The sequence below is a fragment of the Pleurodeles waltl genome, chromosome 1_1 (genome assembly GCF_031143425.1).
Source record: "Pleurodeles waltl isolate 20211129_DDA chromosome 1_1, aPleWal1.hap1.20221129, whole genome shotgun sequence".
Taxonomy (NCBI): domain Eukaryota; kingdom Metazoa; phylum Chordata; class Amphibia; order Caudata; family Salamandridae; genus Pleurodeles; species Pleurodeles waltl.
Window position 1 is genome coordinate 47,091,253 of NC_090436.1, and position 26,043 is coordinate 47,117,295.

At 47.3% G+C, this 26,043-nt stretch overlaps 1 protein-coding gene across 1 annotated transcript in view; it reads left to right on the forward strand.

Moving 5' to 3' along the window:
- LOC138260468 (uncharacterized) overlaps nt 1-26,043 on the forward strand; it is a 118,027-nt gene that overhangs the window by 63,001 nt on the left and 28,983 nt on the right. The window contains exon 2 of the mRNA XM_069209029.1: nt 988-1,840. Coding sequence (XP_069065130.1) covers nt 988-1,840 — 853 coding nt within the window. The remainder of the gene's footprint in view (nt 1-987; nt 1,841-26,043) is intronic.

Here is a 26,043-nt window from a genome sequence, read left to right on the forward strand (position 1 = left end):
TATCTAACGTTGTGCTCCCTCAGCGTGCGCATCATCGTGAGGAAGGAGGTACGCCTGTGCTGGGCCTCTAGCATGTAATCGGGGTAAATATTCACCTGTGAATTGGCGACTCTCCATGGGCCGCCAGTGCGAGCCCTTTGTAGGATGTGATCTCTGTCTCTGTAGTTAAAGAGACGCACCACCCCCGGGCAAGGGTGGGGTCCCGGTTGAGAAGGCCTGCCAGGTACCCTGTGCGCTCTTTCCACTGAGAAAAAGGATGATTGTTTACCTTGGAGAACTGTTTGGGCCAACCACTGCTCCATATAGAGGTCCATACAGGGCCCCCCCTCCTGCCCAGGCAGACCCACCACCCAAATGTTATTGCGATGGGCTCCCCCCTCTTGGTCCTCAAGGCATTGTTTTAAGCGCCAAACCTCTTTTTGCAAGTTCTTGATGTGCTGGGTAGCGTTCGTTAGAGGAGGACGTAGTTCTGCAACCTCGCCCTCAGCGGACGCAACACAGTCCTTCAACTTCCTATGTTCCTCCCGCAGGTGGCCTATATCGATACACAGGGCATCAATCTTAGGTTCCAGAGTGGATTTAATGCTTTGTACTGCAATGAGAATGTCATCGAACTTCTGAGTGTGCACCGCTAGAATGGCTGCCACCGGTAAATCCTGAGGAACTCATTCTGCGCAGCCTGCGCGTGTGATAAGGGATTACCTTAGGATGTGCGCTTATAGAAGATTCCAGATATTGAACTAGGAGGTGAACCATGATATTTAAATATAGACATAAAAAAGGTCCACACCATACAGCTGATGTACTAGGGGAAGTAACAGCTTTGCAATTCCTCTTCGTACTGCATGTAGTTCTCTCAGATGCCATGGTCGATTCTGCTATTGTTAAAAGCTAAGCAACTTCTGTTAAACTAACAGTTGTCATACTCTTCATAATTGTGTGTTATATCAGCTCACAAAACAAATGTTTCTATATTTTATTTTTCAGATATTGTTCTTTTCACTGTGGATGAAAAAAATATTTGCAGAGTAGGCTTGCCACCAAAAGATGCTGAAGATGATTTTCATGCAAGAGCCGTAAATATTGGAAAATTTGAAAATGCTAGCAAGATTGCCTACAGTCCAGATGGCAAGATCTATGCTGTGCGTGGAGAACAACTATACGAAGGACTTTTGCCAAGCTCTGTGGGGGTTGATTGGTTTAGTGAGGCTCAACTTGTTGGGAATAGTGGTTGGGATCAGTTCAAACTTATATTTTTCCACCCTAGTGATCGGCTCTATGCTGTCACTCATGATGGACACCTATACAAAGGCATCCCACCAACCATTGAGGATGAATCCTGGATTAACAGCCAAGCAAAGAGGCTGAACGGTGAGAGATGGAATGAGTTTACTACTCTCTTTTATGATCCTATGGGAATGCTGTATGGAGCGACTCCGGAAAAGCTGGTAAAAGGCATTTATCCTAACTCAACAACTACAAACTGGGTGGAAAATGCTGAAGAGGTTGGTAATGGTCCATGTTGGGGGTTACTAAGCCACTTCATGGCTTTCACTCCAGATGACCATATGTGGTGTGTCAACAAATCTACCGGGGAGATGTTGACCGGTCCACCACCCACCAACAGTGCAGAAAACTGGGAAGATAATGCCCAAAAACTGGGTAGTGGGTTCCAAGTCTACAAGCACCTTTTACTGATGAAGGATAAAACCATCAATACGATTCAAAATCTCACATTCCTACCAGGTATTGCGAAAACAAGTGAGGAGCAAGTAGTGAAAGTGAAAGAGCAGAATTATAATAACAAGGAAGGCAGTGCTAGCTTGTCATGCACATTTGAGTAAGTACAATGCTGAAATCTTTGCAGTAAATGGTGGGTTACTGAATATTGAATTTAAGTTTCTAATGCTCGATTTGTTAATATTTGTTATTTTCATCTGCCATATTCGCACTAATTACTATGGTTTCATATATCATTTTCATGCTAAGTTGCTAGTGCATTTACCAAAAAAAACAAAGAAAACATGGAATGAGAATTGTAAGGCACATCTGAAAGTGTCTTGTGTTCTTGGAGAGGTGGAATAGAACAACCCTGCTTAGCTAACAGATGGTTGTAGGAGTCTTCTGCAAAGTTTGTAAAATGGATTTGCACTAACATAGCATCTGTTCAAGCTAGGAGTTATTAGGACTATTTAATGACACTTACCCCAGATGGCAATTTGAGGTATGTCAAGAAACTTAATAAGGAGGTTTTTGACTGGTCCACCACCTAACAACAGTACAGTTTATTGGGACAGTAATGACCAAAAGTTCCATGTTTCCAACCACCGATCATATATAGAATGCTAAAACCACCAGTGTAATTCATTATCTCACATTCTTGTTCAGCTTGAAATGGTTGCAGGGTGTTAGGAATTGGGTTGTTAGTTGTAAGAATATGGGTGTAATATATGATAGGGTTGGGGTTTTATTCAGCAGCATACTCACATTTGTCTTCATGGGTCCAGCCAGAGTTATCTACTTAACCTTCAGTTCAACCCTTTGGGAGCTATGACACTGTTAGACATGGCATCCTTCGTGCAATTTACCTAGTCTTTTTGCTTCTGCTTCCTGTGATTGTTGACCGTGTGCTGGACTTTTTTTTGCTGGTTGTGGGCACTATGGGCACTTTACCACTGCTGACCAGTGCTAAAGTGCAAGTGGTCTCTGTGTAGACTGTATGTGTAACTGGCTTTTCCATGACTGGCATATTTGATTTACTAGTAAGTCCCTAGTAAAGTGCACTAGAGGTACACAGGACCTGTAAATCAAATGCTACTAGTGAGTCTGCAGCACTGATTGTGCAACCCACATGAGTGGCCCTGTAAACATGGCTCAGACATGCCACTGCAGTGCCTCTGTGTGCAGTTTTGAACTGCCATTTTGATCTGGCAAGTGTACCCACTTGCCAGGCCCAAACCGTCCCTTTTTGTACATGTAAGGCAACCCTAAGGCAGGCCCTAGTTGTAGGAAGCTGGCCAGGTGTGTGGTAGATACCTAAGGTACTTACACCTTATACGAGGTCCAGGTATCCCCTATCAGTGTAGTCTAGGCAGTCTAGAATCCAGGCTCTCTAGAGGTAGCTGTGGATGAGCAGCCAAGGCTTATCTAGGAGACATGCAAAACTCATGCAGTACCACTGTAGTCACACAGCACTTACACACATGAAAGAATAAACTCAGTGTTACAAAAATAAAGGTACTTTATCATGGTAACACAACACCAAAAATACTATAGAGGCAATACTCCCTTAGGAGGTAAGTTATACAAAAGATATATACACTAGTTGTCAGAAATAGGCATAGGAATAGTTAGAAAACAGTGCAAACAGTATAAAACACAATAGGGAATAGTGGCCCTAGGGGGAATACAAACAATATACAAAAAAATGGAATGCAAGAGTTGGACCCTCACTTAGTAAGTGGAGTGTGTAGAGGGGCGCAGGAGGTACCAGGAAAGTACAAAGGTAAGCACCACAACCCACCAGCGACAAGGAAAGCAGGAGTAAATCACTAGAATTTCCCCAAAATACCCACTTAGAAAAAAAGAAGAGAATTTCAAAATTGAGAGGAGACTGCAAGAAACCAATGGTGGATTCCTGAAGAGGATGACCTGTGGAAAGAGGGGACCAAGTCCAGAAGACACAGCAGAGTCCAGTGGGGGCAGGGGCCCCTACCCACCAGGCTGAGGATGCAGGAATGAGGAAAAAGAGTCAGCACTGCATCCCTGGAGTCGGAGTCGAATTCCTGGAGGATGCAGGTGATGTCCTATGCCAGAAGGAAGATTGCAGTCGGGCTTGCGTGTTCGGATTCCACCAACAAGCCTTGGCACCAGCAAAACTTGAGGTGGGTGGAAAGTGGTGCTGACAGGAACCAGCAAGGCCCCGGAGGACTCAACCCAGTAGGTGAAATCAGAGAGGGCCCTCAGCATCACAGGGAGCCCACAGAAACACAGACAGCACACACAGGATTCCCACAGGACGGGGACACCAAAGGTGCAAATGGAGCCCATGCAGCTCTACGAAAAGGGGTCCCACGCCGCTGGAGAGCCACCGAGGGATCCGTGCATCACAGGAAGGAGTGTTGGGGGCTGGAGATACACAATGCCTGAAGACCCCTTGGAAAAAGTGCCGACAAGCCTTGGCAGCTGCAAAAGGTGCCATGCACGGGGTACTGTCATGCATGGGAAGGCAAAGGCTTACCTCCACCCAAGTTGGAAAGCTGGTAGAGAGGACTGTGCTGGGACCACTTCTGACTCAGCAGGAGAGGGGATCCATGCAGCCAGTCATCATTGCTGTTGGTACCTACAGATGCACAGGAGTGATTTTTTCACTCCAAGGGAGTCTACTTCTTTCCTGTGCAGACTTAAGACGGGATGTCTTCAGAGGATGCTCAACCGGGGAAATGTTGCAGAAGCTGGAAGGAGCAGTGGAAACAATGTTGCTGGTGAAGTCTTTGTCTTTGTTGCAGATTGTCTGATCATGGAGAGTCCAGATGCAGTTTCCTTGGTCAGAAGTCAAAGTAAGGGATGCAGAGGAATCCTGCTGGAATCTTGCAAGTCGAATCTGAGGACCCACCCAAAATAGAGACCCTAAATAGCCCTGAAAGGAGGATTGGTCACCTAGCTGGATGACCATCTATCAGAAGGGGGCTCTGATGTCACCTGTCTGACTTGGCCAGTCAGATGCTCCCAGAGTTCCCTGCCAACCTTGGAATCAAGATGGCAAAACCCAGTGTCCCTCTGGAGGAGCTCTGGGCACTACCCTTAGGGTGGTGATGGACAGGGGAGTGGTCACTCCCCTTTCCATTGTCCAGTTGCGCACCAGAGCAGAGACTGGAGGTCCCTCAACCGGTGTAGATTGGTTTATGCACAGAGGACACCAAATGTGCTGTTCGAAGCATGCCAGTGGCTTGGGGAGGCTACCCGTACCAAGTCCAATAACACTTATTTCCAGAGGAAATCCTTTGTTCTGCTCAAGCAACAGGAGGGCAGACATCTGCCTGTGAGGTGGCAGCAGCTGGGGCTGCCTGGAAAACCTTAGAAGGTTGTAGGAGCAATGCTAGGGGTCCTCTAAGAAGCCCCCAGAGTGCATGGAATTCCAACATGTTTGATACTAAACAGGCCTACGTTCTGAGTTACCATTATGTAGCTGGAGATAGGTAGTAACCTATGTCCAGTACGCGTACAAAATGGCACTTCCCCATTCACAAACTCCAGGAAAATGGATCTGGAGTTTGTGGGGACACCTCTGCAAGTGCAGGGGTACCCTCACACACAGGTACCTGCACCGTGCCCTCTGGGCTGAGAGGGCCTACCATAGGGGTGACTTATAGTGACCAGGTGCAGTGACAATGGCAGGCCTGCAGAATCCTTTGCATGGGCTCCCTATGGGTGGCAGAATAACTGCTGCAGCCCATAGGGATCCCTTGGAACCCCAATGCCCTGTGTACCTGGGTACCATATACTAGGGGCTTATATGGGACACCAGTATGCCAATTGTGGGATGAGTTTTGGGAGCAAGGGCATTATCATTGGGGTCCTGCTTAGCAGGATTGCAATGAACACTGTCAAACACACTTACAACAGGCAGAAAAAGGGGGTACCCATGCCAAGAAAGAGGGTACTTTCCTACACAAGGTAGCTCCAGGGCAGGATGGAGTGTATGTTAAAGGTAGGATATGTACTGATGTGTTTTAAATGTCCTGATAGTGAAATACTGCCAAATTTGTTTTTCACTATTGCAAGGCCTAACTCTCTCAGAGGTTAACATGGGGACTGCCTTTCAATATCTTATCTTTTAGATGCGGTTTCCCATTGGGTTTTCTTGCTTAACCATTCCGTGCCTCAGCTTGACTGAGGAATCCACGTGTGGGTCAGACTGACAGTCGGGCTGTTTGTGAATCCCTTCTAGACAGTGACACAAAGTGAGCTGAGGAGTATACTGCATATTCTGATGAGCCTCCTGGGCTAGAGTGGGGAGGGAGGAGCTGGCGCTTACACCTGAAAGGGCTGTGCCTGTCTTCACACAATGCAGTTTTCAACCCCCTGGTGTGTGTCTAGGGCCAGACGTGAACAACAGAGAGTTTCCTTTGAAATTTACTTACTTCAGAGGCAGAAATTAGTATAAGTAGTGGACCCTAAACCCAAGACGATTAGATTACTTCCCAACAAGAAGAATCTCTGCCAAGGAGAAGAGCTGAAGAGCTGGAGGAGGAGTACTGCCCCTTTGCCTGTGAGTGTGATTTACTGGGTTGGCCTGCAGTTGCTGCTTCTACCTGGGAGAGGACATAGACTGGACTTGGCTGTGTTTTCCTGCTTGTGAAGTGTCACCAAGGGCTTGGACTGAGCATGCCTCCTGTTCTGAAATCTCAGGGCCATCAAAGACTTCCTCCCCCAGCACCTGGATTCTCATGCTGACACTCCTACTGTGTCAAATGGTATGCTATCCAGTCCCTGGGTCCTTGAAAGGTGAAGCTGGTGGAACCAAGGCTGAAATCAATGCACACGAGCCGAGCGGGAGAAACCTTCTTTGTGGCTGAAAAACTGATGCACCACCTCCATCGCAGCTGGAAAACTGACCCAACACCCACTTGCAGCTCTCGAGATCGATGCATCACCCACGCAGCGCGGCTCTTCACTATTGTGCACCAGGATTTTGCATGCATCATCACTGGGCGTCAAAACCACAGTGAACCTGCATGGACCTGAGGCTGCTTGTCTGGAAATCAACACATCACTCTTCTGCAGGAGAGAAAAAGGGCATATCACCTCCCGACTGGAGAAGAATCGATTCATGGCCTCACTTGGGAGCATCGGAGTGGCCAGTACCAGCAAGTGACATCTGAGCCCTCCTCTGATAGGGGCTTTCTTGGTTAGCTGAGCAATCCCCCTTTCAGGGCTATTTATGGTCTCTCCTTTGGGTGGTTCTTCAGATTCGGATTGCAGGGCTCCAGCAGGTATCCTCTGCATCCTCCACTTCAAATTCCCACTGAAGAAATTGCATCTGGACCCTCCAAGCACTCAACAAACTGCAACAAAGAAGCAAGACGCCTTCTGCAACATTGTATCTTCAGCTCCTGCCAGCAACTGCAACTGTTTCCCAGTCATGCATTCGCTGAGGACAGCCCCTCTTCAGCCTGCCCCAGAAGAGTGAAGGAATCTCCTTTGGGATGAAGGAGTCACTCCCCTGCTTCAGCAGCCACCTACTGCAATGATGACCGGCTGCTTGGATCCCCTCTCCTGCTGAGCTGTGTGGATCCTGCATCACGGGTGGTGGACTGAAGTGGTCCTGATTGTCCTGTCATCCTACTGTCCAACTTTGGTGGAGGTAAGACCTTGCCTTCCCACACAAGACAGTACCACCATGCACTGTGTGTTTTGCAAATACCAAGGCTTGTTGGCATCCTTCCACAAAGTATTTTGTGCATCTTGCAGCTCCAGCCCCCAGCACTCTATCCTGCGATGCACAGCTTCCTGAATGGTTCTCCTGCAGCATGGGGGTCCTTGTCGTAGTGCTGCATTGGCCTCTTTTGCACTTTCCTTTGTCCCCATGCTGTGGAACTACTATGCACACTGCCTGGTCTTCTGTGGGCTCTCTAAGTTGCTGAGAGCCCCCTCTGACTCGCCTTCCTGGGTAGAGTCCACCTGGTCCTTCCTCGTCCCGGGCAGCATCATTTTCTACTAATCGCTAGCTTTGCGTGTGCCAAGGCTTGTTGGTGGGCTCCAGCAACGCAAACCAGACTGCAATCCTCCTTTCAGCGTGGGACATCACTTGCACTAACCAGGAACCCAACTCTGTCTTCCTGGGTGGAATACTTACTGTTCTTCTTCACTGGTGGATCTTCTTCATCCGGGTTAGCAGGGGCTCCTGTTCTCCTTGGACTCTTCTGTGCTTCTTGGACTTGGCCCCCTTCTTTGAAAGGGCCTCAGATCCAGGAATCCACTGTTAGTGTCTTGCAGTCTCTTCTGGTTCTTGCATAATCCTTTTCATTTCTGTGTGTGTTCTAGGAAACTTACTGTGTTTTACTCCTGCTTTCCTGGGCACTGGGTGGGTTCTAGTACTTACCTTTGGTGTGTTCTAATACTCCCAGCACCCCTCTACACACTACACTTGCCTAGGCTAACAGATTTATCCTGGTCTTGGTGGACCATGCAACCCGGTATGCAGAAGCCACCCCTCTGAGGTCAGTGGCAGCCCCTGTGGTCAGGCCAGGCATTGATGGGGATTTTTCCCCACATGCGCTTCCCAAGGAGGAGGTATCTGACAGAGGTACCAACTTCATATCTTCCTATAGGAAGTCTCTGTGGAAGAAGTGTGGGGTAACCTATAAGTTCACCACTGCTTACCATCCCCAGCAAAATGAGTTGGTTGAAAGGTTCAACTGCACCCTCAAGGTAAATAGAAATAGTGGTAGTAATGGTAAAGTAGAAGCACTTCCCACATGTGTCCAGTAATAAACGTAAATAGGTTCTTGTAGATGTGGTGCTATGTGGCCAATTGCCTTACTAGCTCAAGGCAAAACAAATATGAATCACAAGAATTCATAAGTACAAATATCCAATTAGCACCACAGCACTTCGGTATGAGCACATAGAATATAGATGATTGTTTTCCAAGTTATAAAGATTTTGAACCAGTCCTTTAAGAAAACAATGATCTTCTTTGTTGCAAACTTGTAGTTTGATTCACATCAAGTCCTTTATAACTTATTTGTGCATTATCAGCCATGAGCAATAGTCCTTCATAGTTAATTCATTCATTAACAGCCAACACGTGTTTCATCACCAAGTGACTTTTTCAAGTCTGTAAAATATAATGATGGACATATACTCTAGTTTAAAACATAAGGACATGATATTACCTGACAATCCAAAATTGGTGAAAGTAAAGGGATGTCTACACCGTACGGAAAAGAAAATGTGCCACACACTCCACTTATGGAAATGATTTAAATCCAATCATGTTAATCCAAACCATAAGTGATACACCATAACCTTCAAAGAAGTGCAGTAAATGTGTGTAGAAACAGAAAATAGCATCCGAAGTGTATAGACAGACGCTGTCCTGTGCTTATTTATCAAAAGAGTTTAGTTAGAGGCATTGATGCAGATCCTGTCAACCTACCAGAAACATAAGGTCAATCATATATGAGAAAGCTGAAATGAAATGATTGCATCATTGAGTTGTTGTGCTTCCACTGATTATCCAGTTTAAAATTACAAACTAAATGGATTTAGATCTAGTAATCCATAATGAACCTAAAACTAGGGGCCAAAGGGAAATAACACATTCCTAGGTAAGTACCTGTGTCTGGTGTATAATGTAGACTTCAGACCTTTCAAGTAATCAAAAAAACTGGCTCCTCTTATGTGTCACCTAGGCGAATACGTTCCAAACATTTCAACAGTATATAACAGAAGTTCACAGGACCATAGTAAGTCCTAAGTCTATCAAGGAAACAAGTTAAGAGAAAAGAACAAGATTAAGAATTAGAATTTGATGGTTGTAAGTAACTATACAAAAAGTTCTGCAATTCACCAGCATTAATCATACAGACATATTGTCCATCGTGATGGAACGCTTCCCCAAGTATACCCAGACGTGCCCTGAGCGCATTGAAAAAATCAACCCCTCATAAGCCTATTTCCTCAGGAAACATGTTTTAATGAATCCTAGTTTTGCAATTCACTAGCAATAGTCATATAAATGTAAAGAGACTTAGTCGGCAATATCCTGACTCGCAAGTGAGGCCGTGTATCAATTCTTCTCCGGTAGGGTAGGTGATGCTTCATTTTTCTCTCACGCAGAAGAGCAATGTGTCGATCTCTGGATGAGCAGCCTATGTCCAAGCAGGTTCATTGTGGTTTTGACACCCAGCAATGATGCGTGCAAAATCCTGGAGCACAATGGTGAAGAGCCACGCTGCATGCGTGATGTGTCGATTTTTCAGCCACGAAGCAGGTGCTGCGTCGATTTTTCTCCTGCTCGCCTTCTGGGCGTGGATTTCAGCATTGGTTCCACCAGCTTAACCTATCAAGGGCCCAGGGACTGGATAGGGCACCACTTGGTAGGGTAGGAGTATCAGCAAGTTTCAGAAGTATTTGATGGCCCTGAGACTTCAGAACAGAGGGCAAGCTCAGTCCAAGCCATTGGAGACACTTCACAAGCAGGAAAACACAGCCAAGTCCAGTCTTTGTCCTCTCTCAGGTAGAAGCATCAACTGCAGGCCAACACAGCAAAGCACACTAAGAGGCAAAGGGGTTCTTCTCCTTGGCAGAGATTCCTCTTGATCCAGAAATAATCTAAACGTCTGGGGCTTTGGCTTTACTACTTATACTAATTTCTGACTTTGAAAAAGGCAAACATCAAAAGAAGGTCTCTGTTATTCACAAGATCCTGTCTTGCCCAGGCCTGGCCCCAGACACACACGAGCGCGTTGGAGACTACATTGTGTGATGATCTTTCAGATGTAAGTGTGAGCTCCTCCCTCCCCACTCTAGCCCAGGATGCTCATCAGGATATGCAGGACACTCCTGGGTTCCCTTTTTGTCACTGTCTAGAAGGAATTCACAAGTAGCCCAACTGTCAGTCAGACCCAGACGTGGATTCCACAAGCAAGCAGAGGCACAGAATGGTTAAGCAAGAAAATGCCCACTTTCTGAAAGTTGTATTTTCAAACTGACAATCTAAAAAACAACTTTACCAAAAGATGTATTTTTAAATTGTGAGTTCAGAGACCCCAAACTCCCAATCTCTATCTGGTCCCAATGGGAATTTGCACTTAAAATATATTTAAAGGCAGTCCCGTGTTAACCTATGAGAGAGATAGGCCCTTCAATAGTGAAAAACAAATTTGCCAGTATTGCACTAGCAGGACATTTAAATCACATCAGTACATGTCCTACCTTTAACATACACTGCACCCTGCCCCTGTGGCTACCTAGGGCCTACCTTAGGGGTGCCTTACATGAACAAAAAGGGAAGGTTTGGGCCTGGCAAGTGGGTACACTTGCCAGGTAGAATTGGCATCTTTAAAACTTTACACACAGACACTGCAGTGGCAGGTCTGAGCCATGTTGACAGGCCTACAGATGTGGGTGGCACAATAAGTGCTTCAGGCCCACTAGTAGCATTTGATTTACAGGCCCTGGGTACCCCTAGTGCACTTTATTAGGGAATTACTAGTAAGTCAAATATGCCAATCATGGAAAAGCCAATTATTCAGAGAGCTTACACAGAGAGCACTTGCATTTAAGCACCGGTCAGCAGTGGTAAAGTGCCCAGAGTACCAAAACCAGCAAAACGAAGTTCAGCATACTGTCAAAAACAGGTAACAGAGGCAAGAAGACAGGAGAAACCACACCAAGGATGCCAGGTATATCACATGTACACCACAGCTGAAAGTGGGGAGATTTACCCAACCTCATAGGAGTTTTCATCACTAAGGCGGAAAAATCAGGACAGACCATCAGCATTTGCGTGTTCTGTACCAGGGCGGTGTTCCACTGTAAAGTCCATTCCCTGTAGGGAGATGGACCAACTCAACAGTTTTGGGTTCTGCATTAACCATCTGAGGGGCCTGCGGTTTGTCTGAACCCGGAAGTGAGTCCCAAACAAGAAGGGCCTCAGCTTCTTCAGTGCCCAGACCACAGCAAAAGCTTCCCACTCAATTGCATTCCACCTCCGTTCCCAGAGAAGTAACCTCCTTCTAATGAAGGCTACAGGCTGGTGTAGGCCCTCTTCATTTGGCTGTGTTAGAACTGCCCCCACACCATGTTCTGAAGTGTTAGTCTGCACAACAAATTCATTGGAGAAGTCAGGTGCCTTTAGCACAGGTCCCGTGCACATGGCTGCCTTCAGGTCATCAAAAGCAGCCTGGCAAGCCTCGGTCCAGATGACTTTCATGGGCTGCTTTTTGGAGGTCAGCTCTGCCAAGGGGGCAACAATGGTGCCATACCCCTTAACAAACCTCCTGTAGTAAACAGTGAGACCTAGAAAGGCTCTCACCTCTGTCTGGGTCTTGGGGGGCTCCTATGCCATAGTTGTGTCAATTTGTAATTGCAAGGGTGCCACCTGGCCACTCCCCTACTGGTGTCCTAGGTAAACTACATGTCCATGCCCTATTTGGCACTTAAAGGCCTTAATAGTGATGCCTGCCTTCTGCAGGGCCTTCCACACTTCACAGAGGTGTTGCACCTCCCAGCTGGAGCAGAGAACTGGAATGTCGTCCAGGTAGGCAGGGTTGAAATAATCCAGCCCTGCTAACACCTAATTGATCAACCTCTGAAAGGTGGCAGGGGCATTTTACAGCCCAAAGAGCATAACCCTAAACTCTTAGTGCCCCTCTGGAGTGGAAAATGCTGACCTCTCCTTTGTCCCATTGGTTAAGGCAATCTGGGTCAAATGTGCTGAGGAACTTGGCAGCTTTTAGCAGATCTATGAGCTCATCAGCTCTGGGGATGGGGTGCGTGTCAGTCTTAGTGAGGGTGTTGAGTCCACGGTAGTCCACACAGAATCTCAGTTTCAGCGTGGCACAGGGGTAGTAGCCTTTGGGACCAAGACCCCTAGGCTGGCCCAAGGACTGCTGGAGAACTCAATTACATTAGCAACTTGGAAACCTCATCCTTGATGCTGGCTCTGACCTTGTTAGTCACCCTGTAAATCGTTTGTTTCACAGGTGGACTGTCCCCAGTGTCCACATCATAAGTACACAGATGAGTAACTCCTCGGGTCAAGGAAAACAAGGAGGCAAACTGTCCCAGTAACTGGTGACCGTCCCTCTGCTGCTCTTGGGTCACTGTTGGGGAGAGGTTCACACCTTCCACAGACCCATCTTTCTCCTGGGTAGACAGGAGGTCAGGAAGAGGCTCATTCTCCTCCTCCACCCCATCATCCGTTGTCAAGAGCATAGTCAGTTCAGACCTTTCACAGTGTCTGCAGTGTGGCAACGGCATTTCTTCTGGGCTGTGAGTCGTACATGTCTCCCCAGGCGGGCATAACCCTGTCTCAGTCCCTGTGCCTCTATAAAGTCATTGTACTAGCTAGGTCAAAGAGTGTCAGCGTTTGCAAAAGTGGCCAGCATTAAATCAGACATAAATGCTGACCACACCATTGAGTCACATTTGATGTCCTCTTTAATTTGATACCTTACACTGCATAGTTAGGTAGACTTTGTCAGAAGTTAGACACATTGGAGTGCCAACTGTTAACTCTGCATTTACCTTATAAGGCTACTTAACTGTCCTCAGCAAACACAGACACTTTAGGGTTTGGCTGTATAGACATATCAAAATTATATACCTATCTTAACAATATACAACTCCTTGCCATGGGGCTAGATAGGCCTGCCTTACAGTAGTTAAGGGACTAGTAGACTTTAAAGTTAGTGGTAACAGCAAAGTCATTTGTGCAGTGAATGCACAGCCTCTTCAGTCTGCAATGATAGCTGATAGTCGGGTTTTCACTTTGCCACACACAGTGTGGCACAACCAGTGCTGCAGCTTTTATGTGGGCAGCCAGAGTTACTTGTCCTTAGTACCTGGATACCATATACTATGGACTTATAAGTAAGTCAGCACTTGTCAATTTGTGGCAGTCAATGGCACATATATTTTGAAAAAGGAAAGAACAATGTCCTTGAGGTATGGACAGCAGGCCTCAATACACTCCCAAAGTCAAAAACCCGGCAGCTTAGAGTCCACAATTGGACAAATGTTGAGGGAAACCTGCAAAAAGCCTGTTTTCCTACAAGCAGCAACCACAATCCTAGTTCGAGTAAGTGTTAGTCAAACCCTATATTGTAGGAGGCTGGACTGGCTTGTAGTGAGTACCAAGGGGTACTTGCACCTTGCACCAGGCCCAGTTATCCCTTATTAGTGTATATGATGTCTAGCAGCTTAGGCTGATAGATAATGGTAGCTTAGCAGAGCAGCTTAGGCTGAACTAGGAGACGTGTGAAGCTACTACAGTACCACTTTGTGTCATATGCACAATATCATAAGAAAACACAATACACAGTTATACTAAAAATAAAGGTACTTTATTTTTATGACAATATGCCAAAGTATCTCAGAGTGTACCCTCAGTGAGAGGATAGGAAATATACACAAGATATATATACACAATAGCAAAAATATGCAGTATAGTCTTAGAAAACAGTGCAAACAATGTATAGTTACAATAGGATGCAATGGGGAAACATAGGGATAGGGGCAACACAAACCATATACTCCAAAAGTGGAATGCGAACCACGAATGGACCCCAAACCTATGTGACCTTGTAGAGGGTCGCTGGGACTATTAGAAAATATTGAGAGTTAGAAAAATAACCCTCCCCAAGTCCCTGAAAAGTGAGTGCAAAGTGCACTAAAGTTCCCCTAAGGACAAAGAAGTCGTGTTAGAGGAATAATGCAGGAAAGACACAAACCAACAATGCAACAACTGTGGATTTCCAATCTAGGGTACCTGTGGAACAAGGGGACCAAGTCCAAAAGTCACAAGCAAGTCGGAGATGGGCAAATGCCCAGGAAATGCCAGCTGCGGGTGCAAAGAAGCTTCTACTGGGCAGAAGAAGCTGAGGTTTCTGCAGGAACGAAAAGGGCTAGAGACTTCCCCTTTGGTGGACGGATCCCTCTCGCCGTGGAGAGTCGTGCAGAAGTGTTTTCCCGCCGAAAGAACGCCAACAAGCCTTGCTAGCTGCAAATCGTGCGGTTAGCGTTTTTGGACGCTGCTGAGGCCCAGGAGGTCGCAAATTGGACCAGCAGAGAGAGGGGACGTCGAGCAAGACACGGAGCCCTCTCTGAAGCCGGTAGCACCCGGAGAAGTGCCAGAAACAGGCACTACGAGGATGCGTGAAATGGTGCTCACCGAAGTTGCACAAAGGAGTCCCACGTCGCCGGAGACCAACTTAGAAAGTCGTGCAATGCAGGTTAGAGTGCCGTGGACCCAGGCTTGGCTGTGCACAAAGGATTTCCGCCGGAAGTGCACAGGGGCCGGAGTAGCTGCAAAAGTCGCGGTTCCCAGCAATGCAGCCCAGCGAGGTGAGGCAAGGACTTACCTCCACCAAACTTGGACTGAAGAGTCACTGGACTGTGGGGGTCACTTGGACAGAGTCGCTGGATTCGAGGGACCTCGCTCGTCGTGCTGAGAGGAGACCCAAGGGACCGGTAATGCAGCTTTTTGGTGCCTGCGGTTGCAGGGGGAAGATTCCGTCAACCCACGGGAGATTTCTTCTGAGCTTCTGGTGCAGAGAGGAGGCAGACTACCCCCACAGCATGCACAAGCAGGAAAACAGTCGAGAAGGCGGCAGGATCAGCGTTACAGAGTTGCAGTAGTCGTCTTTGCTACTATGTTGCAGGTTTGCAGGCTTCCAGCGCGGTCAGCAGTCGATTCCTTATCAGAAGGTGAAGAGAGAGATGCAGAGGAACTCGGATGAGCTCTTGCATTCGTTATCTAAAGTTTCCCCAGAGACAGAGACCCTAAATAGCCAGAAAAGAGGGTTTGGCTACCTAGGAGAGAGGATAGGCTAGCAACACCTGAAGGAGCCTATCACAAGGAGTCTCTGACGTCACCTGGTGGCACTGGCCACTCAGAGCAGTCCAGTGTGCCAGCAGCACCTCTGTTTCCAAGATGGCAGAGGTCTGGAGCACACTGGAGGAGCTCTGGACACCTCCCAGGGGAGGTGCAGGTCAGGGGAGTGGTCACTCCCCTTTCCTTTGTCCAGTTTCGCGCCAGAGCAGGGCTAAGGGGTCCCCTGAACCGGTGTAGACTGGCTTATGCAGAATTGGGCACATCTGTGCCCAACAAAGCATTTCCAGAGGCTGGGGGAGGCTACTCCTCCCCTGCCTTCACACCATTTTCCAAAGGGAGAGGGTGTCACACCCTCTCTCAGAGGAAGTTCTTTGTTCTGCCATCCTGGGCCAGGCCTGGCTGGACCCCAGGAGGGCAGATGCCTGTCTGAGGGGTTGGCAGCAGCAGCAGCTGCAGTGAAACCCCAGGAAGGGCAGTTTGGCAGTACCAGGGTCTGTGCTACAGACCACTGGGCTCATGGGATTGTGCCAACTATGCCAGGATGGTATAGAGGGGGCAATTCCATGATCATAGACATGTTACATGGCCATATTCGGAGTTACCATTCTGAAACCACATATAGGTAGTGACCTATATGTAGTGCACGCGTGTAATGGTGTCCCCGCACTCACAAAGTTCAGGGAATTGGCCCTGAACAATGTGGGGGCACCTTGGCTAGTGCCAGGGTGCCCTCACACTAAGTAACTTTGCACCTAACCTTTACCAGGTAAAGGTTAGACATATAGGTGACTTATAAGTTACTTAAGTGCAGTGTAAAATGGCTGTGAAATAACGTGGATGTTATTTCACTCAGGCTGCAGTGGCAGGCCTGTGTAAGAATTGTCAGAGCTCCCTATGGGTGGCAAAAGAAATGCTGCAGCCCATAGGGATCTCCTGGAACCCCAATACCCTGGGTACCTCAGTACCATATACTAGGGAATTATAAGGGTGTTCCAGTAAGCCAATGTAAATTGGTAAAAATGGTCACTAGCCTGTTAGTGACAATTTGGAAAGAAATGAGAGAGCATAACCACTGAGGTTCTGATTAGCAGAGCCTCAGTGAGACAGTTAGTCACTACACAGGTAACACATTCAGGCACACTTATGAGCACTGGGGCCCTGGGTTACCAGGGTCCCAGTGACACATACAACTAAAATAACATATATACAGTGAAAAATGGGGGTAACATGCCAGGCAAGATGGTACTTTCCTACACAACCCCCCCCCAAACGAAGGACAATAAGACTAGCCATGACCTGATGAGTCTTCATTGTCTAAGTGGAAATATCTGGAGAGTCCATCTGCATTGGAGTGGCTACTCCCAGGTCTATGTTCCACTGTATAGTCCATTCCCCGTAGGGATATGGACCACCTCAACAATTTAGGATTTTCACCTTTCATTTGTTTTAGCCAAAGTAGAGGTTTGTGGTCTGTCTGAACAATGAAGTGAGTGCCAAACAGGTATGGCCTCAACTTCTTCAGTGCCCAGACCACAGCAAAGGCCTCCCTCTCAATGGCAGACCAACGCTTTTCTCTAGGGGTCAACCTCCTACTAATAAAAGCAACAGGTTGATCCTGGCCCTCAGAATTAAGTTGTGATAGGACTGCCCCTACTCCTAATTCAGATGCATCAGTTTGGACATAGAATTTTTTAGAGTAACAAGGGCTTTTCAGGACAGGTGCAGAGCACATGGCCTGCTTCAGCTCCTCAAAAGCTTTCTGACAGTTTGCTGTCCATAATACCTTTTTAGGCATTTTCTTGGATGTGAGGTCATTAAGAGGGGCTGCAATGGAGCCATAGTTCTTAATGAACCTCCTGTAATACCCAGTGAGGCCTAGGAAGGCTCTCACCTGAGTCTGAGTGGTAGGGGGAACCCAATCAATAATTGTTTGGATTTTCCCCTGAAGTGGTGCAATCTGTTCCCCACCAACAAGGTGTCCCAGATAAACCACCTTACCCTGCCCTATCTGGCACTTTGAAGCCTTGATAGTGAGGCCTGCCTTTTGCAGGGCCTCCAAAACTTTCCATAGGTGGACCAGGTGATCATCCCAGCTGGAGCTAAAGACAGCTATATCGTCCAAATATGCTGCACTGAAAGCTTCCAGCCCTTGCAGGACTGTGTTCACCAACCTCTGAAAAGTGGCAGGTGCATTTTTCAAACCAAAAGGCATTACAGTAAACTGGTAATGTCCTCCAATGGTAGAAAATGCAGTCTTAGGTTTAGCATCTTCTGACAATTTGATCTGCCAATACCCTGCAGTCAAATCAAAAGTGCTTAGATACTTGGCAGATGCCAGTGTATCTATGAGCTCATCTGCCCTGGGTATAGGGTGAGCATCAGTTTTGGTTACCAAGTTGAGACCTCTATATTCTACACAAAACCGCATTTCCTTCTTTCCATCTTTGGAATGGGGTTTTGGTACCAGTACCACAGGAGAAGCCCATGGACTGTCAGAGTGCTCAACCACTCCTAGTTCTAACATTTTCTGGACCTCTTGCTTTATGCAGTCCCTGACATGGTCAGGCTGCCTATAGATCTTACTTTTGACAGGTAAACTGTCTCCAGTATCTATAGTGTGCTCACACCAAGAAGTGGTACCTGGAACAGTAGAGAAGAGTTCAGAGAATTGATCTAGGAGGTTTATGCAATTGTCTTTCTGCTCAGCAGTAAGACAATCAGCCAAAACTACACCTTCCACCAGAGCATCTTGTTCTGTGGAAGAGAAGAGATCAGGTAGAGGATCACTGTCTTCTTCCTGTCCCTCATCAGTTGCCATGAGCAGGGTGAGATCAGCCCTGTCATAGTGGGGTTTCAGGCGGTTGACATGGAGCACCCTAAGGGGACTCCTGGCAGTGCCTAAGTCAACTAAATAGGTGACTTCTCCCTTCTTTTCAACAATTGTGTGGGGACCACTCCATTTATCTTGGAGTGCTCTTGGGGCCACAGGCTCCAAGACCCACACTTTCTGCCCTGGTTGGTACTGAACCAAAACAGCCTTCTGATCATGCCATTGCTTCTGGAGCTCTTGGCTGGCCTGAAGGTTTTTGCTGGCCTTTTTCATGTACTCAGCCATCCTTGATCTGAGGCCAAGTACATAATCCACAATATCCTGCTTAGGAGCTTTTAAAGGTTGTTCCCAACCCTCCTTTACAAGTGTGAGTGGACCCCTAACAGGGTGTCCAAAAAGAAGTTCAAAGGGGCTGAAGCCCACTCCTTTCTGGGGTACCTCCCTGTAGGCAAAAAGGAGGCATGGTAGAAGGATATCCCATCTCCTGCGGAGTTTTTCAGGGAGACCCATAATCATGCCTTTGAGAGTTTTATTAAATCTCTCCACCAGTCCATTTGTTTGTGGATGATAGGGTGTTGTGAACTTGTACGTTACACCACACTCGTTCCACATGGCCTTTAAGTATGCAGACATGAAATTGCTTCCCCTGTCTGATACCACTTCCTTTGGGAAGCCCACCCTAGAAAATATTCCCAGGAGGGCCTTTGCCACTGCAGGAGCTGTAGTGGTCCTTAAAGGAATAGCTTCAGGATATCTTGTGGCATGGTCCACTACCACCAAGATAAACCTATTGCCTGAAGCAGTAGGAGGGTCAAGGGGGCCAACTATGTCAACCCCTACCCTTTCAAAGGGAACCCCAACCACAGGCAGTGGAATAAGGAGTGCCTTTGGGGTACCACCTGTCTTGCCACTGGCTTGACAGGTTTCACAGGACTTACAAAATTCCTTTGTGTCCTCAGACATTCTAGGCCAATGAAACAGGGGAACAAGCCTGTCCCAAGTTTTCATTTGTCCTAGATGCCCAGCTAAGGGAATGTCATGTGCCAGTGTTAGGAGGAACTTTCTGTACTCCTGAGGAATCACTAATCTCCTGGCAGCTCCAGGTTTAGGATCCCTATGCTCAGTGTACAAGAGGTTGTCCTCCCAGTAAACTCTGTGAGAGTCACTGACATCCCCATTAGCCTGTTTGACAGCTTGCTGTCTGAGACCCTCTAATGTGGGACAGGTTTGCTGTGCCACACTCAGCTCTTCTCTGGCAGGCCCCCCTTCACCCAAAAGCTCAGCAGTGTCTGCTTCCAGCTCCTCTGGTGTAGGTTCTGCACAGGGAGGGAATTCTTCTTCCTCAGAAGTAGAATCCACTGTAGAGGGAGGGATAGTAGGAAGTGGTTTGCTTCTACTAGCCCTAGCTTTAGGGAGCACTTGGTCCATTGTTCCAGGATCCAAGCTTCCCTGTCCTTTTTGCTTTTTGGCCTGAGCCCTTGTTAAAGCAAAAATATGCCCTGGGATGCCCAGCATTGCTGCATGGGCCTCCAACTCCACATCTGACCAAGCTGATGTCTCCAAATCATTCCCTAATAGACAGTCTACAGGTAAATCTGAAGATACCACAACTTTCTTTGGACCAGTAACCCCCCCCCAGTTGAGATTAACAACAGCCATGGGGTGGCTAAGTGTGTTGTTGTGAGCATCGGTTACTTGGTACTGGTGACCAAGTAGGTGTTGTTCAGGGTGGACCAGTTTCTCTATGACCATAGTCACACTGGCTCCAGTGTCCCTGTAGGCCTGAACCTCAACACCATTTATTAGGGGTAGCTGCTTGTACTTATCCATATTAAGGGGACAAGCAACTAAGGTGGCTAAATCAATAGCCCCCTCAGAGACTAACACAGCCTCTGTGGCCTCCCTAACAAGGCCAACCCCAACTAAGTTACCAATAGTGAGCCCAGCTACTCCCTTGGATTGGCTATTAGTAGGTTTGCTCCCACCACCACTGCTATTAGTAGGGACACTAGGTGTAGCAGTAGGGGTTGTAGTGGTAGGAGGCTTGGTGCCTTTCTTTGGACAACTGGGATCTGTTGTCCAATGGCCTTTTATTTTACATAAATAGCACCATGGTTTCTTTTCCTTGTTCTGATTAAAAGAGGATTTGGGCCCACCACCCCCACCAGAGTGTTTTTGTGGGCCTGATGAAGACTCATTTTTAGATTTGTCCCCACCCTTGTCAGAAGACTTACCATCCTTCTTTTTGTTGCCATCTTTGTCACCCCCTGTATGAACTTTTCTGTTCACCCTTGTTCTGACCCATTTGTCTGCCTTCTTTCCCAATTATTGGGGAGAGGTCAGATCAGAGTCCACCAAGTACTGGTGCAACAAATCAGACACACAATTATTAAGAATATGCTCTCTCAGGATCAAGTTATACAGGCTGTCATAATCAGTAACTTTACTGCCATGTAACCACCCCTCCAAGGCCTTCACTGAATGGTCAATTAAATCAACCCAGTCTTGTGAAGACTCCTTTTTGGTCTCTCTGAACTGTATCCTGTATTGTTCAGTGGTTAAGCCATAACCATCCAGGAGTGCATTCTTAAGAACTTGGAAATTATTAGCATCATTTTCTTTCACAGTAAGGAGCCTATCCCTACCTTTTCCACTAAATGATAGCCATAGGATAGCAGCCCACTGCCTTTGAGGGACATCCTGTACAACACAGGCCCTCTCAAGTGCAGCAAACCACTTGTTAATGTCATCCCCCTCCTTATAAGGGGGAACTATCTTGTGCAGATTCCTGGAATCATGCTCTTTTGCAGGATGACTATGGGGAATACTGCTGCTGCCACCATGGGTTTCTAAACCCAGTTTCTGTCTCTCCTTCTCTACTTCTAAAGTCTGTCTATCCAAATCCAGCTGTTGCTTCTTGAGCTTCAGTCTGGTTTGTTCCACTCTCAATCTATTGAGCTCCCTTTCTAACAATCTGTCATCAGGGTGGGTGGGAGGGACATGCCTTGAAACAGAAGTATGGTGAGAATGGACAGAAGGAGACCTGTCCCTTACAGAAGCCACCCTAACAGCTTGGCTAACAGAAACATCACTACCAGTATGGTGAGAATAAATGCTTTTGCTATGATGTGAGACAACACTATTTATATGGTGTGGCTCATCATCATTACCAACTATGCTAGACTGTCTAGTAATGGGCAGGCTAGGACGTTTCTTTCCTGAATCTTTTCCTGGGGGAGTCCCTGGATCAGATTGAGAACCATTAGCTACTTTTTCAACAGATTGGGCACTTATGGCCTTATCCTGTACTCTAAGCATGTTAATTAACAGTTCTAAGGAAGGATTCTTCCCTACACTCAAACCTCTCTCTATGCAGAGACTCCTTGCTCCTTTCCAGCTAAGGTGATCATATGCAAGTTTGGACAGATCAATATTTTGGCCTGTGCCAGACATTTTTAGAGAGAGTTAAAGTGATAGTAAAAGATAAAAAGTTTGTCAGAGCTTTTAGAAAGACAGAGAAAAAAAACTTTTAAAACTTTTTAGAACTTTTTAGAAAGTTAGAAGTACTTTTCAGCACTTAGAAAAGAGTGAAAAGAGGAAATGCAAAACTTTTTGGCTATGTGTATATACACTGACCTTGTTTTGTATATTTTTCTCTTATGAAAAGTACAATGACAAGAGTGGTAAGTAGTCTCAAAGCACTTATCCCACCGCTGCACAACCAATGTAGGAGGCTGGACTGGCTTGTAGTGAGTACCAAGGGGTACTTGCACCTTGCAGCAGGCCCAGTTATCCCTTATTAGTGTATAGGGTGTCTAGCAGCTTAGGCTGATAGATAATGGTAGCTTAGCAGAGCAGCTTAGGCTGAACTAGGAGACGTGTGAAGCTACTACAGTACCACTTAGTGTCATATGCACAATGTCATAAGAAAACACAATACACAGTAATACTAAAAATAAAGGTACTTTATTTTTATGACAATATGCCAAAGTATCTCAGAGTGTACCCTCAGTGAGAGGATAGGAAATATACACAAGATATATATACACAATAGCAAAAATATGCAGTATAGTCTTAGAAAACAGTGCAAACAATGTATAGTTACAATAGGATGCAATGGGGAAACATAGGGATAGGGGCAACACAAACCATATACTCCAAAAGTGGAATGCGAACCACGAATGGACCCCAAACCTATGTGACCTTGTAGAGGGTCGCTGGGACTATTAGAAAATAGTGAGAGTTAGAAAAATAACCCTCCCCAAGACCCTGAAAAGTGAGTGCAAAGTGCACTAAAGTTCCCCTAAGGACAAAGAAGTCGTGTTAGAGGAATAATGCAGGAAAGACACAAACCAACAATGCAACAACTGTGGATTTCCTGGGTACCTGTGGAAGAAGGGGACCAAGTCCAAAAGTCACAAGCAAGTCGGAGATGGGCAAATGCCCAGGAAATGCCAGCTGCGGGTGCAAAGAAGCTTCTACTGGGCAGAAGAAGCTGAGGTTTCTGAAAGAACGAAAAGGGCTAGAGACTTCCCCTTTGGTGGACGGATCCCTCTCGCCGTGGAGAGTTGTGCAGAAGGGTTTTCCCGCCGAAACAATGTCAACAAGCCTTGCTAGCTTCAAATCGTGCAGTTAGCGTTTTTGGATGCTGCTGAGGCCCAGGAGGGACCAGGAGGTCGCAAATTGGACCAGCAGAGAGAGGGGACGTCGAGCAAGACACGGAGCCCTCTCTGAAGCCGGTAGCACCCAGAGAAGTGCCAGAAACAGGCACTACGAGGATGCGTGAAATGGTGCTCGCTGAAGTTGCACAAAGGAGTCCCACGTCGCCGGAGACCAACTTAGAAAGTCGTGCAATGCAGGTTAGAGTGCCGTGGACCCAGGCTTGGCTGTGCACAAAGGATTTCCGCCGAAAGTGCACAGGGGCCGGAGTAGCTGCAAAAGTTGCGATTCCCAGCAATGCAGCCCAGCGAGGTGAGGCAAGGACTTACCTCCACCAAACTTGGACTGAAGAGTCACTGGACTGTGGGGGTCACTTGGACAGAGTCGCTGGATTCGAGGGACCTCGCTCGTCATGCTGAGAGGAGACCCAAGGGACCGGTAATGCAGCTTTTTGGTGCCTGCGGTTGCAGGGGGAAGATTCCGTCGACCCACAGGAGATTTCTTCTGAGCTTCTGGTGCAGAGAGGAGGCAGACTACCCCCACAGCATGCACAAGCAGGAAAACAGTCGAGAAGGCGGCAGGATCAGCGTTACAGAGTTGCAGTAGTCGTCTTTGCTACTATGTTGCAGGTTTGCAGGCTTCCAGCGCGGTCAGCAGTCGATTCCTTATCAGAAGGTAAGGAGAGAGATGCAGAGGAACTCGGATGAGCTCTTGCATTCGTTATCTAAAGTTTCCCCAGAGACAGAGACCCTAAATAGCCAGAAAAGAGGGTTTGGCTACCTAGGAGAGAGGATAGGCTAGCAACACCTGAAGGAGCCTATCACAAGGAGTCTCTGACGTCACCTGGTGGCACTGGCCACTCAGAGCAGTCCAGTGTGCCAGCAGCACCTCTGTTTCCAAGATGGCAGAGGTCTGGAGCACACTGGAGGAGCTCTGGACACCTCCCAGGGGAGGTGCAGGTCAGGGGAGTGGTCACTCCCCTTTCCTTTGTCCAGTTTCGCGCCAGAGCAGGGCTAAGGGGTCCCCTGAACCGGTGTAGACTGGCTTATGCAGAATTGGGCACATCTGTGCCCAACAAAGCATTTCCAGAGGCTGGGGGAGGCTACTCCTCCCCTGCCTTCACACCATTTTCCAAAGGGAGAGGGTGTCACACCCTCTCTCAGAGGAAGTTCTTTGTTCTGCCATCCTGGGCCAGGCCTGGCTGGACCCCAGGAGGGCAGATGCCTGTCTGAGGGGTTGGCAGCAGCAGCAGCTGCAGTGAAACCCCAGGAAGGGCAGTTTGGCAGTACCAGGGTCTGTGCTACAGACCACTGGGATCATGGGATTGAGCCAACTATGCCAGGATGGTATAGAGGGGGCAATTCCATGATCATAGACATGTTACATGGCCATATTCGGAGTTACCATTGTGAAGCCACATATAGGTAGTTACCTATATGTAGTGCACACGTGTAATGGTGTCCCCGCACTCACAAAGTTCAGGGAATTGGCCCTGAACAATGTGGGGGCACCTTGGCTAGTGCCAGGGTGCCCTCACACTAAGTAACTTTGCACCTAACCTTTACCAGGTAAAGGTTAGACATATAGGTGACTTATAAGTTACTTAAGTGCAGTGTAAAATGGCTGTGACATAACGTGGACGTTATTTCACTCAGGCTGCAGTGGCAGGCCTGTGTAAGAATTGTCAGAGCTCCCTATGGGTGGCAAAAGAAATGCTGCAGCCCATAGGGATCTCCTGGAACCCCAATACCCTGGGTACCTCAGTACCATATACTAGGGAATTATAAGGGTGTTCCAGTAAGCCAATGTAAATTGGTAAATATGGTCACTAGCCTGTTAGTGACAATTTGGAAAGAAATGAGAGAGCATAACAACTGAGGTTCTGATTAGCAGAGCCTCAGTGAGACAGTTAGTCACTACACAGGTAACACATTCAGGCACACTTATGAGCACTGGGGCCCTGGGTTACCAGGGTCCCAGTGACACATACAACTAAAACAACATATATACAGTGAAAAATGAGGGTAACATGCCAGGCAAGATGGTACTTTCCTACATATATTAGCCTTTGCTCACTCCCTGGTAGCTTGGCCCAGAGCAGACAGGTTGTGTGTAAAGTAATTGTGCAACACTTCAAACAGTAAAACTGTGAAAACACCACACAAAAATATTCCACACCAGGTTAGAAAAATAGAACACAATTTAATAAATAAAACAGGACCAAAATGGCAAAATCAAATAGCTCAAATTTGATCAAATAGATCAAATATCCGCCAAGTGAGGATAATTGGTTGTGCCGGACCAGGACAAAGTAAAGAAAACAGGCCGACTGCGATGGGGAACAAGCCGGCTACTGGCCCGCTGAGCCAAAGTACCTTAAACTCCTGAGGTGGGAATGTTGTTTTGATTCCAACCTATGCTGATAAGGAGATGCAAGGATTTTTCCCATGTAGTCGAGGAGATACTTTGATGTTCCAATGCAGCGGTAACAGTGGGTTGGTTCCTAGATGCAAGGGGAGTTTGAATTTGGGTACTGGCTGCATCAGCATCAAAGCAATGCACTGATCCCAAAGAGCACAGTGGTTGCGATGTAGAGTTCATCATCATCGTCGAGGCTCAGGTCGACGGGGAGGCAGCGACCTTGCGCTCAAGAAAAAAAACACAGAGCTGGTTCAGAAGGCCATTTACCAGCTCTGTCCACACAACAGTAGCAATGCACTGATTTTTCCCATGCCAAAGGAGATGCGTTGGTACTGCTAGAGCAAAACAACTTAGGCCCAGTTCCAAAGACCAGGACTGGCACCACTTGGCGGGGCAAACTCACAGAAGTCAGAGTCCAGGTATAGAAGTAGGATGGTTGAAAATATTGAATTTTGGGGAGAATTCAGATCAGGAGACCAGTCAGCTAGTCCTTGGAGTCACGCTGGGTTCAAGTGATGCAGGTTCAGTCCTTCTCACCCAGGCAGGGGAATAGAAGGCAGCAGGC